Source organism: Myiozetetes cayanensis, unplaced genomic scaffold (assembly GCF_022539395.1).
Source record: "Myiozetetes cayanensis isolate MyiCay16 unplaced genomic scaffold, myiCay2020 scf135, whole genome shotgun sequence".
Lineage (NCBI taxonomy): Eukaryota > Metazoa > Chordata > Aves > Passeriformes > Tyrannidae > Myiozetetes > Myiozetetes cayanensis.
The window spans coordinates 87,021-100,604 of record NW_026086993.1 but is presented as its reverse complement, the minus strand read 5'-3'; the positions used below and the strand labels follow the sequence as shown (position 1 = coordinate 100,604).

Below are 13,584 nucleotides of genomic sequence, written 5' to 3'. Positions count from 1 at the left end.
GGAAATCACTGGGAACAGGTATGGGATCCCGTGGGAATGGGGATGGGATGGGTTAGGGAATGGGGATAGGACGGGATCCCATGGGATGGGGATGGAATGGGAATGGGGATGGGATGGGAATGGGGATGGGATAGGAATGGGGATTGGTTCTCAGGGTGGTAGTACCCGAAATCACTGGGAACAGGGATGGCATCCCATGGGAATGGGGATTGGGTCTCCAGGAGGTCATACCCGAAATCACTGGGAACAGGGATTAGAAAGCGAGATTCTATGGGATGAGATGGGATCTCATGGGAATGGGGATGGGATGGGAACAGGGATGGGATGGGTTAGGGAATGGGGATAGGATGGGATCCCATGGGATGGGATGGGATGGGATGGGAATGGGGATGGGACAGGAATGGGGATTGGTTCTCAGGGTGGTAGTACCCGAAATCACTGCAGGAACAGGGAATGGGATGGGATCCCATGGGATACGAATGGGAATGGGAATGAGAATGGGATGGGAATGGGAATGGGATGGGGATGGGATGACAACAGGAACAAGGATGGGATGTAGACAGGGATGGGATGGGGCTGTGCTGGGATGGTCTGGGATGGGCTGGGCTGGGCTGGACTGGGCTGGCTCCATACCACAGGAAGTCCTGCAGGGTGCAGGGGCACACGGAGCGCTGGGGGCTGGGATGGGATGGTTTGGGATGGGATGGTTTGTGTTGGTTTGGGGCTGTGCTGGGATGTTTTGGGGCTGTGTTGGGATGGTGTGGGATGGTTCCATACCACAGGAAGTCCTGCAGGGTGCAGGGGCACACGGAGCGCTGGGGGCTGGCGGCGAAGGCGCGGCCGTTGCGGCACAGCGAGGCCTTGCGCAGGCGCCGGAACTGCTCCTTGTAGCCCAGCACGCAGCCGTCACTGGGGGCACTGGGGTCACTGGAGTGGGCCAGCCAGATGGTGTAGTCCTTGTCCTCGCCTGCTCAGGGCACGGGGACACGGGGAGGGGACATGGGGAGGGGACACAGACATGGACACAGACACAGGTGGGCCTGGAGAGCCACAACCAGCCACGTGTGCCCAGCCCAGGACATCCCAGCTCCAGCCTGGCCCCGTGTGCCCAGCTCAGCTCCCAGTCTGTCCCCATCCCAGTCTATCCCTGCTGTTCCCATAGTCCTCATCCCAGTTTATCCCCATCCCAGCTGTCCCCATCCTTGGCTGTCCCCTGCTGTCCCTCTCCATCGCCCCCAGCCCATCCTGTCCCCATCCCCTCCATCCCCTATATCCCCTCCATCCCCCCATCCATCCATCCCTCCACCCCTCGACCCACCATATCCCCCTCATCCCCTTCATCCCCCCATCCACACTTTCCTCCATCTCCTCATCTCCCATATCCTCTCTATCCCTCCATCCCTCCCTCCCTCCATCCCTCCATTCACACCTCCCTCCATCTCTCCAACCCCCATATCCCCTCCATCCCTCCCTCCCCTCCATTCCCTCCATCCCATCCACTCTTATCTCCATCCATCCATCCCTCCCTCCCCATATCCCTTCCATCCATCCCCCTCCCTCCATCCCTCCCTCCATCCCTCATATCCCCTCTATCCCTCCATTCCCTCCATCCCATCCACTCCTCCTCCATCCATCCCCCATTTCCCCCTCCATCCCCTCCATCCCCATATCCCTCATCCTCTGTATCTCCTCCATCCCCATCCCCTTCATCCCTCCATCCCTCCCTCCCCCATCCCTCCCCCTCCCCCATGCCCTCACAGGTCCTGCTGAGCAGCTCCCCAAAGTCCACGGTGTAGGACACCCAGTGCCGTGCGGGGAAGGCCCCGCGGAAGCCCCAGATGCTGACGGTGCTGGAGCGAGCGCCCGGCTCCGACGCCAGCCCCGTGAAGAACAGCGGCTCGGGGGAGAAGGTGTGGCTGTACCAGCACTGCCCCTCGTCCGGGGAGAACCTGGGGGACAGGGGGACACTCAGGGACAATCTGGGGTGTACCAGCACTGCCCCTCGTCCAGGGAGAACCTGGGGGACAGGGGACAGTCGGGGACCACCAGGGACCCCCAGAAACAACTTGGGCTGTACCAGGACTGCCCCTCGTCCTGGGAGAACCTGAGGGGGACAGGGGAAGACTCAGGGACACTCAGGGACAATCTGAGGCTGTCCCACAGCTCAGGGACCACCAGGGACAACCTGGGCTGTCCCAGCACTGCCTCTCATCTGGGGAGAACTTGGGGGTGTGGGGACACTCAGGGACCATCAGGGACAACCTGGGCTGTACCAGCACTGCCCCTCATCTGGGGAGAACCTGGGGGGACAGGGTGCACAGTCAAGGACCCCCGGAGTGAACCTGGGGGGCATCATAGCTCAGGGATCACTGGGGAGGGGGATATCCCAAAACCAAGGACCACCAGGGACAACCTGGGCTGTCAGAGCACTGCCCCTTGTCCAGGGAGAACTTGAGGGGGACAGGGGAAGACTCAGGGACCACCAGGGACAATCTGAGGCTGTCCCAGCACTGCCCCTCATCTGGGGAGAACTTGAGGGTGTAGGGACAGTCAGGGACCACCAGAGTGAACCTGGGGGGAACCACAGCTCAGGGACCACTGGGGAGGGGGATACCCCAAAAACAGGGACCACCAGGGACAACCTGGGGGCACCAAGGGACAGTCAGGGACCATTGGGTGAACCTGGGGGACCCCATAGCTCAGGAACCCCCGGGGTGAACCCAGGGACCCCCCCAAACCCAAGGGATGCCCCAAACACAGGAAGTCCCCAAAGCCAGGGACACTCCAAAGCCCAGGGACCCCCAGACCCCCCCCACTCACAGCAGGGTGCTGAGGGGCTGGCTGGTGTGCTGGATGGCCACGAGCAGCCCCCCCGAGTCGAGGATGGCGTAGTGGTGGGGCCCCCGCAGGGTCCTGGCCCAGCTGTAGCCGCCGTCGTCCGAGATGTAAACGTCGGGGCTCATCACCGAGATGGCCCCCCCGACGCTCCCTGCGGGCTCACGTCAGCCTGGGGGGCTCAGGGGGGGTCCCTGTGCCCCACTCAGACCCTCCCAATGCTCCTTGAGGGCTCAGGTCAGTCTTGGGGGGGTCTCCACAACCCCCCAGCCCCCCCCAATGCTCGCTGGGGGTTCAGTCTGGGGGTGTCCCTGTGCTTCCCCCTAGACCCCCCCAACACTCCCAGGGGGCTGTGGTCAGTCTGGGGGCCCTAGGGGGGGTCCCTGCAGTCCCCCCCTTGCCCCCCCCAACACTCCCTGAGGGCTCAGGTCAATCTAGGGGTGTCCCTGTGCCCCTCCTCAGACCCTCCCAACACTCCCTGAGGGCTCAGGTCAGTCTGGGGGGTACTGGGGGGGTCCCCACATCCTCCCCCCCAGCCCCCTCTGATGCTCCCTGGAGGGTCAGGTCAGTCTGGGGGGCTCTAGGGGGGGTCCCTACACCCCCATCGGCCCCCCCAACATACCCTGAGGGCTCAGTCTGGGGGTGTCCCTGCAGCCCCCCCTTGGTCCCCCAACACTCCCAGGGGGCTGTGGTCAGTCTGGGGGCCCTAGGGGGTGTCCCTGTGCCCCTCCCCACACTCCCAGGGGGCTGTGGTCAGTCTGGGGGCCCTGGGGGGTGTCCCCCCCCCGTACCGTGGGCGATGACGATGCCCACGGCGTTGGGCTCGGACAGGGGGGCCATGGGCACGTTGAGCTTCTGCGAGATGCTGTACGAGGCGTGGATGTGGAGGCTGCACTGCAGGGGGGGGCAGCGTCACACAGGGGGCACTGGGACCACCACAGACCCCCACGGGGCACTGGGACCACCAGAGACCCCCACGGGACACTGGGACCCCCATGGGGCTCACGGGACCCCCGTGGCATCCATGGGACCCCCATGGGGCTCACAGGACCACCACAGGGCCCATGGGACACCCATGGGACCCCACAACATCCATGGACCTCCCACAGCACCCCCAGGCCTCCCACACGACCCCCATTATTCCCACGGGACCCCTCACAGCATCCATGGACCCTCATGGCACCCACAGGACCCCAACAGCATCCACAGGCCCCCCGTGGGGCACATGGGACCCCCACAGCACCCCCAGAGGACCCCCAACCCCACATGGCACCCCTGGGACCCCCTTCCAGATCCCCCAAATGCCCTCCCAACCCCCCCAGTTTGGGGGTCCCAGCCAGGGGGTCCCACCCACCTCCTCCCCTCCCCAGCCCCCCAACCTGGGGGTCCCACATGGGGTTTGCACCCACCCACCCCCTCCGCCTGCAGCCCTCAGCCTGGAGGTCACCCCGGGGGTCTTGCCCCACTTTGGGGGTCTCCCCCCTCATTTGGGGTCTCCCTCTCCCTTTGGGGCCTCCCCTTTCCTTTGGGGTTCCTCCCATCCTTTGGAGGTCCCCCCTTCCCCACCTTTGGGGTCTCCTCCCCGCATCTTTGAGAGTCCCTCCCACCTTTGGGGTCTCCCTCTCCCTTTGGGGGCCCTGTCCCACTTTGGGGGTCCTGCCTTCCCTTGGGGTTCCCCCCCTCTTTGAGTTTCCCCCCTCCCTTTGGGGTCTCCTCCTCCCTTTGGGGTTCTCCTCCCCTTTTTGAGGTTCCTCCTCCCTTTGTGGGTCCCCCTCTCCCTTTGCAGATTCCCTTCTCCCTTTGGGGGTCTCTCCCCTCCCTTTGAGGTCCCCCCTCCATTTTTGGGGTCCCCCTCTCTGGGGTCCCCCCAGGTCCCACCTGGTCCCCGCTGCGGGCGGTGGAGTCGCAGGAGCTGTCGAGGGGTCTGCGCAGGGGCACCCACTGCCCCCCCCGGTCGAAGGTGATCACGGACTGGATGGAATTGTCTGGGATGGAGCACCGGGAACGGCAGGGAATGAGGGGGGGGTCAGCACAGACACCCCCAGCACCCCCAGAGGGGCAGGGGCAGGGTCATGCCCTCCCCTCCCACCCACATCCCATCCCATCCCATCCCATCCCAGGGGTGGGATCCCCCTCCCCTCCATCCCCCCAGATCCCAGCCCCAGGGGTGGATCCCAAATCCCTGTGTGTGTGTGTCCCCATCCCAGATCCCAGGGGTGGATCTAAGATATCAGAACTGGATCCCAGTGGCAGCTCCCAGGGGTGGATCCCAGATCCCAGAATGGATCCCAGGGGCTGATCCCAGGGGTGAAACCAGGGGCAAATCCCAGGGTGGATCCTGGGGCAGATTCCAGAGTGGATCCTCTATCCCAGGGTGGATTCTGGGGTGGATCCCAGGGTAGATCCTAGGAGTGGATGCCCTATCCCAGTGTAGATCCCAGGGGTAGATCCCATATTCCAGGGGTGGGTCCTGGGGCAGATCCAGGGGTGGATCCCAGAGATGGATCCCAGGGGTGGATCTCATATCACAGGGTTGATCCCCTATCTCAGGGTGGATTCCAGGGGCAGATCTCTGGGGTGGATCCCATATCCCAGAGGTGGATCCCACATCCCATGGTCGATCCCACATCCCGTGGTCGATCCCACATCCCATGGTCGATCCCACATCCCACGGTCGATCCCACATCCCACGGTCGATCCCACATCCCATGGTCGATCCCACATCCCAGGGGTCAATCCCATATCCCAGAGGTGGATCCCACATCCCGTGGTCGATCCCACATCCCAGAGCGGATCCCACATCCCACGGTCGATCCCACATCCCACGGTCGATCCCACATCCCAGGGCTGGATCCCACATCCCAGGGGTAGATCCCATATCCCAGGGCTGGATCCCACATCCCACGGTCGATCCCACATCCCAGGGCGGATCCCACATCCCACGGTCGATCCCACATCCCAGGGCGGATCCCACATCCCGTGGTCGATCCCACATCCCAGGGCGGATCCCACATCCCAGGGCGGATCCCGTGCCAGCTGCGGGCACACCGTCAGACAGGACGCTGGTGATGAAGGTGCCCCTGAGGGAGGTGACGTTGGTGAAGTCGGTCTCCCCGCCCGTGGTCGTGTACAGGTGCCTCTCCAGGGACTTGGAGTAGATGATCCCGCGGTCGTCGGACGTGTAGATGGTCCCGAATCCCGTGTCTGCTCCGGGGGCGGGGCGGGAGCCACGGAGTGCCCGGGAATGTGGGGAATTAGAGGGGTCCCACAGGAAAACCCCCAGAGCTTCCCGTTGGTGTCCCAACATCCCTGCCCGCTCCTGATCCCGGATCCCGCTCCCAATCCCAGATCCCAACCCCAGCTCCTGCTCCCAACCCCAGCTCCTGCTCCCAATCCTAATCCTGCTCCTGCTCCTGGCTCCTGCTCTGAATCCAGGATCCCGCTCCTGGATCCCACTCCCAATCCCAGCTCCCGGTTCCTGCTCCCACTCCCCATCCTGGATCCCACTCCCAGCTCCTGCTTGCAATCCCAGCTCCCACTCCCAACCTCAGATCCCACTCCTGGATCCCACTCCCATCTCCCAATCCCAGATCCTGCTCCCACTCCTGGCTCCCGCTCCCACTCCCAGCTCTTAATCCCACTCCAACTCCCATCTCCCATTCCCAACCCCAGCTCCTGCTCCCAATCCCAGATCTCGTTCCCACTCCCAGTTCCGGCTCCCAATCCCAGCTCCTGCTCCCAGATCCCACTCCCAATCCCAGATCCCAATCCCATCTCCTGCTCCCACTCCTGCTCTCAGATCCCGCTCCCACTTCTGGTTCCCACTCCCAATCCTGGCTCCTGCTCCCAATTCCAGCTTCCACTCCCAATCCCAGATCCCGTTCCTGGATCCCGCCTCCCAGCTCCCAATCCCAGCTCCCACTCCCACTCCTGGCTCCCACTTTCAATCCCAGCTCTCAATCCCACTCCCAGCTCTCAATCCCACTCCCAGCTCCCATTCCCAATCCCATATCTCGTTCCCACTCCCAGCTCCAGCACCCAATCCCATCTCCCACTCCCAGATCCCACTCCCGATCCCATCTCCCACTCCCACTCCCAGCTCCTGCCCTCAGATCACACTCCCAATCCTGGTTCCTGCTCCCAATTCCAGCTCCCACTCCCAATCTCAGATCCCATTCCTGGATCCCGCTCCCAGCTCCCACTCCCAATCCCACTCCCATCTCCCAATCCCAATCCCAGCTCCCACTCTGAATCCCAGATCCTATGCCAATCCCAGCTCCCACTCCCAGCTCCCACTCCCTCTCCCAGCTCCTGCTTCCAGTTCCTGCTACTGCTCCTGCTCCCAGCTCCCATTCCCATCTCCCACTCCCTCTCCCTCTCCCAATCCCAACTCCCACTCCCAATCCCAGCTCCTGCTCCCACTCCTGCCCCCAGATTCCACTCCCAATCCTGGTTCCCACTCCCAATCCCAGCTCCCAATCCCACTCCTGTCTCCCAAACCCACTCCCATCTCCCAATCCCAGCTTGCACTCCCTCTCCTGGCTCCTCCTTCCAGCTCCCATTCCCGGTCCCGCTGGGTCACCTCCGGGCTCATCCACGTGCATGAACACGAGGTCGTCGTTGGCGGCCAGGATGGAGTAGAACTGCTCGTGTCCCACCGAGGGCAGCTGGGCCATGTTCCACGAGTCCCCCCCGTCCAGCGACACGTGGATGCGCCGCGTGAAGCCCTGCGGGAGCGGCAGAGCCGGGATAACCCGGGATGGGACCGGGATAACCCAGGATGGGATCGGGATAACCCGGGATAGGATCGGGATGGGATCGGGATAACCCTGGGATGGGATCGGGATAACCCAGGATGGGACCGGGATGGGATCAGGATAACCCCGGGATGGCACCGGGATGGGATCGGGATAACCCTGGGATGGGACCGGGATGGGATCGGGATAACCCCGGGATGGCACCGGGATGGGATTGGGATAACCCGGGATAGCACCGGGAAAATACGGGATGGCACCGGGATAACCCTGGGATGGGATCGGGATAACCCCAGGATGGGATCAGGATAACCCCGGGATGGCACTGGGAAAACCCTGGGATAACCCCTGGGATGGCACCAGGATAACCCCTAGGATGAGACCAGGATAACCTCAGGATGGGACTGGGATAATCCCAGGATGGCACTGGGATAATCCCCAGGATGGCACCAGGAAAACCCGGGATGGCACCAGGAAAACCCGGGATGTCACTGGGATAATCCCAGGACGGCACCAGGAAAACCCGGGATGGCACCGGGATAACCCCTGGAATAAACCTGGGATGGCACCGGGATAACCCTGGGATGGGATCGGGATAACCCTGGGATGGGATCGGGATAACCGGGATGGCACTGGGATAACCCCTGGGATGGCACCGGGATGGCACCAGGATAAACCCGGGATGAGACCGGGATAACCTCGGGATGGGATCAGGATAATCCCAGGATGACACTGGGAAAACCCCTGGGATGGCACTGGGATGGCACCGGGATGGGATCAGGATAACCCAGGGATAACCTCGGGATGGCACCAGGATAACCCCCAGGATGGCACTGGGATAAACCCCGGAGAAGGCGGGGAAAGGGCGGGATCAGCACCTGCTCCGTCATGACGGAGGCGAAGAGGAAGCGGCCGCCCATCCCGAAGGAATAGATCCGGGAGCCGATCACCTGGAAGCTCCTGCCCAGGTCCGGGGTTTTCTTCAGCTCCAGGAATCCCAGATCAGCTTCTTAAGGCAGCGGGATGAGGGGGGAGGGGTCAGGGAGTTTGGGATCTCCCCAAAAAAAAACCCTCCCCCCCCCCAAATCCCACGGGACTCACTGCAGGAATCGTTCAGGAAGGTGGTGAAGAAGATGGTGTCGTTGTCGCCCCTGGGGGAACGGGGAATGCGGGAATTCAGCCCCGGGAAAAGGGGAATTCAGGCCAGGGAGGTCGTTTTGGGGAGGGGACTCCCAAAATCCCTCGGGCAGGGACTCACCACTTGGCCAAGCACACGGATTTGTGGATCTCCCGCCAGTGCTCCCCGAAATCCGAGGAGATCCAGAGCCCATTCTGGGACAGAGGGGAGCGGGATGGGCCCCCCAGCACCCCCAGTGTCCCCAGACACCCCACAGGTGTCCCCAAACACCCCAAAGGTGTCCCCACGCCCCCCACAGGGATCCCAGTCACCCCACAGGTGTCCCCAGCACCCCACCAGTGTCCCCAAGTTGCTCCCTGAGTCTCCCCAGTTGCCCCCAAATGTCCCCAGTTCCCCCCCGTGTCCCCAGCTGCCCCCCCAGTGCCCCCAGTTCCCCATCACTGTCCCCAGTTCCCCCAAATGTCCCCAGTGCCCCCAGTTCCCCCAGTGCCCTCAGCTGCCCTTCTACTTGGCCCTTGAATGTCCCCAGTTGCCCCCAGTTTCCCCACCAGTGCCCCCATTTTCCCCTCCGTACCCCAGTTACCCCATCACTGTCCCCAGTGGTCCCCCAGTTGCCCCAGTTCCCAGTGTCCCCAGTGTCCCCATTTCCCCTCTCAGTGTCCTCCAGTTCCCCTCCAGTGTCCCCAGTTCCTCCCCAGTTCCCCCACTGTCCCCAGTTGCCCCAGTTCCCCCCATGTCCCCAATTGCTCCCCCAGGGCCCCAGTCCCCCCAGTTGTCCCTCTAGTCCCCAGTCCCCCAGTCCCCCAGCTGCCCCATCACTGTCCCCACTTGCCCCAGTTCTCCCCTATTTCCCCCACTGTCCCCAGTTGCCCCCAAATGTCCCCAGCTGCCCCAAAAGTGTCCCCAGTACCCCTCCCCATGTCCCCAGTTGCCCCATCACTGTCCCCAGTTGCCCCAGTTCCCCCTCCACTGTCCCCAGTCCCCCTCCAATGCCCCTCCCCAGTGTCCCCACTGTCCCCATTTGCCCCAGTTCCCCTACCAGTCCCCCAATTGCCCTCCTCAATTCCCTGGGTTCCGCCCCAGTGTCCCCAGTTCCCAGCTCAGTGTCCCCAGTTTCCTGTCACTGCCCTAGTGCCCCAGTTACCTAGTTCTCCTCCAGTGTCCCAGTTCCCCTCCAGTGTCCCCAGTTCCCCATCCGTGTCCTCAGGTGCCCCCAGTGCCCTCAGTTGCCCCAAAAGTGTCCCCACTGTTCCCATTTGCCCCAGTTCCCCCCCCAGTTGCCCCCTCAATGCCCCCAGTTCCCCCTCCAGTGTCCCCAGTTACTCCCCCAGTCCTCCCAGTTGGCTCCCCCAGTCCCCCCCAGTTCCCCACCTGCGTGCTGAGTGCCAGGAGGCTGCGGGGGCTGCGGGGGCTGTAGGAGATCTGGGCCAGGGGGTGGAAGGGCAGCTCGGTGGGCACGAAATTCCGGGCGAAATCCCAGGAGCGGAAAATCCTCCCCCCCCGGGACCCCCCGGACACGTCCCCCGTCAGGATCACCTGCGGACAACGGCAGGTTGGGGGAAAGGGGGTTTTTGGGGGGTTTTTGGGGGGTTTGGGGGTGGATTGGTTGGGAATCTGGGGGGTTTAGGGGAGATTTGGGGGAATTTGGGGGTATTTTAGGGGGATATGGGGGAGATGTTTGGGAATTTAGGGGAGATTTTTGGGGGGATTTCAAAGGAGACTTCAGAGATTTTGGGTTGTATTTGGGAATTTGGAGGATTGTAGGAGGATTTTTGGTGGAATTTCCAGGGCACTTGAGGGAATTCTAGGGAGATTCGAGGAGATTTTAGGAGGATTTGGGGAAGCTTTTGGGGGATTTTAGGGGGATTTCGGGGCATTTGGGTGGAATTCGAAGGGATTTGAGGGAGATTTTGAGGGGGAATTTCTGGGGATTTCAGGGGACTTTGGTGGAATTTTGGGGCATTTGGGGAAGATCTGGGGGGATTTTAGGGGGGTTTAGGGGATATTGGTGGAATTTTAGGGGATTTAAGGAAGATTTGGGGAGATTCCAAGGGAATTTGAGGGAATTTTGGGGGGGATTTGGGGGATTTTGGGGTGGACTTAAGGGTGTTTAGGAAAGATTGGGGGGGATTTTGGTGGAATTTCAGGGGATTTGAGGGAATTCTGAGGGCGATTTGGGGGATTTGGGGAAGCTTTAAGGGGGATTTGGGAGTATTTTAGGGGGGTTTCAGGAGGCTTCGTTGGAATTTTGGGGAGGACTTGGGGAAGACTTGGTGGAAATTTGGGGGGATTTTTGGTGGAATTCGAAGGGATTTTAGGGAATTTTTGGGGGCATTCGGGGAGATTTTAGAAGGATTTCAGGGGACTTTGGTGGAATTTCAGGGCATTTGGGGGATTGTGATGCAATTTTACCCCGCACAAAACACAAAACACACCACAGGGGAATCCCAGGGAAAGCCGGGAGGCTCCCAAATTCCCGAATTCCTGGCTCCCTCCCCGAATTCCCGGCTCCCTGCCCACCTTGCCGGAGTTTTCGGGCCCGATGGCCATCCCGAACTCGGTGCGGATGAAGGTGTTGTTGATGAGCCCCGTGATATCCTTGAAGGTTTTCCCGTAATCCTCGCTGGAATTCCGCAGGCGTTAATGAAGGGGGTGTGGCTAAGGGAGGGCGTGGCTAAGGAGGGGGCTAAGGGGCAGGCGTGGCTAAAAGGGAGGAGCAGGGCTAAAAGGGGAGGGGGCGGGGCTAAAGGGGCCCGGTTTTGGGGGGTCCCCGGGGGGAATAAAGGGGGGGTCACCTGCGGTAGAGCTTGGACTGCCCGAAGCTCATGATGACCAGGGGCACCTGGAATGTCGTCAGGACCAGGATCACCTGGGAAAGGCCACGGGGGGGGTCACACGGGGGTCCCCCAACCCCATACAGAGGGGGGGGCCCCTCCCCATGGGGGAACAGGGGGACCCCCAACCCACCGGACACGGGGGGGACCAAGGGACCCCCCCAGTCCCATAAAGATGGACAGGGACCCCAAGACCCACAGAGACAGGGGGACCCCAAGACCCACAGGAACATTTGGGGGACAGAGACCCCCAACCCACAGGAACAGGGGGACAGGGGGATCCCAAATCCACTGGACATGGGGGGACAGGGAGACCCCCAAACCCACAGGACATGGGGACATAGGAGGACCCCCAACCCACAGGACATGGGGACACAGGGGAACCCCCAACCCACAGGACATGAGGCAGACAGAGAGACCCCCAACCCCCAGGATATGGGGGGACAGAGACCTCAACCCCACAGGGATAGGGGGGGACAGAGGGACCCCCAATCCCACAGGGAAGAGCCCCCAACTCACGGACATAGGGGGGACAGAGAGACCCCCAACCCACAGGACATGGGGGGGACAGAGGGACCCCCAACCCACAGGGACAGGGGGACAGGGGGACCCCCAACCCATGGAGGAACACAGGGACCCCCCAACCCACAGGACATGGGGGGACAGAGACCTCAACCCCACAGGGACAGGGGGGTACAGACAGACCCCAAACCCACAGGATATGGGGGCACAGAGGGACCCCCAGTCCCCCAGCAGGGGGTTCACAGCCCCTCGGGGGGACACTGGGACCCCGCTGTGCCCCCCCAGCGCTCACCCCGGTGCTGTCGCCCACCCAGGACAGGGACACGGAGCCACTCAGGTCATCGAAGACACACTGCGGGGGGACACACGTCACAGGGACCCCCGGAGCTCGGGGGGACAGCAGGGGGACCCCACAGGGACAGACACACCCCCCCAGGGCAGGGCTGTCCCCTGCCACCCACCCAGGACGGTGACACCGACCTGTCCCCTCCCTCAGCCCCCCCCAGGCCGTGCTGGGACCCCCCAGCCCAGGGGGGACCGGTGGGGCTGGGGACACTCGTGGGAGCCTGTCTGTCGCTCTGTCCGTCTGTCGCTCTGTCTTTCGCTCTGTCAATCTATCTCCCCATCAGTCCATCAGTCCCCTGTCCCTCGGTCTATCCCCCAGTCCGTCCATGTCCCCATCAGTCCCCCTGTCCCTCGGTCTGTCCCCCAGTCCGTCCATGTCCCCATCAGTGCCCCTGTCCCTCGGTCTGTCCCCCAGTCCGTCCATGTCCCCATCAGTCCCCCTGTCCCTCGGTCTATCCCCCAGCCCGTCCATGTCCCCATCAGTCCCCCTGTCCCTCGGTCTGTCCCCCAGTCCGTCGGTCGTTCCGCCCGTCCCGCAGGGCGGGGGCGGGGCGGGAGTTGCGTGTGCCGCCCGGCCCGGCCGGAGGGCGGAGTGTCCCAGCTGTGTCCCAGCCGTGTCCCCGCTGTCCCCCCGCTCCCTGCACGGCCCCCTCCCCTCTCTCTGTCCCTCCGTCGCTCTGTCCGCCCGCCCGCGCTCACCTGGTGCGTGTTGTTGCCGAGCGCGGCCGCCGCCCCTGCAAGGCGGCGCAGGCCTCTCCTCCTCCTCCGCCACGGGGGTGCCGGTGCGGGCCGCGGTGCCTCAGCCCCGGCGCGGCCCCCGCGGCCACGGCCAGGCCGAGCCCGAGCCCGAGCGCCAGGCCCAGGGCCCGGCCCGGCCCCGCGCCCGCCCCGCGCCGCGGCCCCATCGCGACTCCCGGCCCCGCCAGCGCCGCGCCCGCCGCGCCCCGCCCCGCGCCTCCCATTGGTCGCCGCGCCGCACCCCCGCGCTCTGATTGGCTGGCACAGCTGTCGCTCAAGGCGCGGCCCCGCCTCCCACTTGCCGTCATGACTCGCCCTGCTCTGATTGGTTCTGGCGGGTTGTCAATCAGCACCACCTCCTGTCGCGATTGGCCGGCGGTGCTTGCACCATGGGTGTGAGCCCGCCCCTCTGCCCGGT

At 63.4% G+C, this 13,584-nt stretch overlaps 1 protein-coding gene across 1 annotated transcript; it reads right to left on the bottom strand.

Annotated features, from left to right (window-relative positions):
* Nucleotides 1-165: 165 nt before the first annotated feature.
* SORT1 (sortilin 1) lies at nt 166-13,209 on the bottom strand (the record flags this gene model as incomplete). The annotated part of the gene is made up of 16 exons (XM_050308938.1): nt 13,128-13,209; nt 12,376-12,435; nt 11,523-11,596; nt 11,248-11,350; nt 10,099-10,263; nt 8,848-8,921; nt 8,691-8,740; nt 8,468-8,598; nt 7,418-7,562; nt 5,884-6,039; nt 4,714-4,820; nt 3,627-3,729; nt 2,821-2,989; nt 1,759-1,949; nt 778-967; nt 166-240 (listed from the first exon to the last, which is right to left on the bottom strand). Coding segments are annotated over exons 3-16 (1,691 nt in total), but the record flags the coding sequence as incomplete, so codon positions are not given.
* Nucleotides 13,210-13,584: the final 375 nt, after the last annotated feature.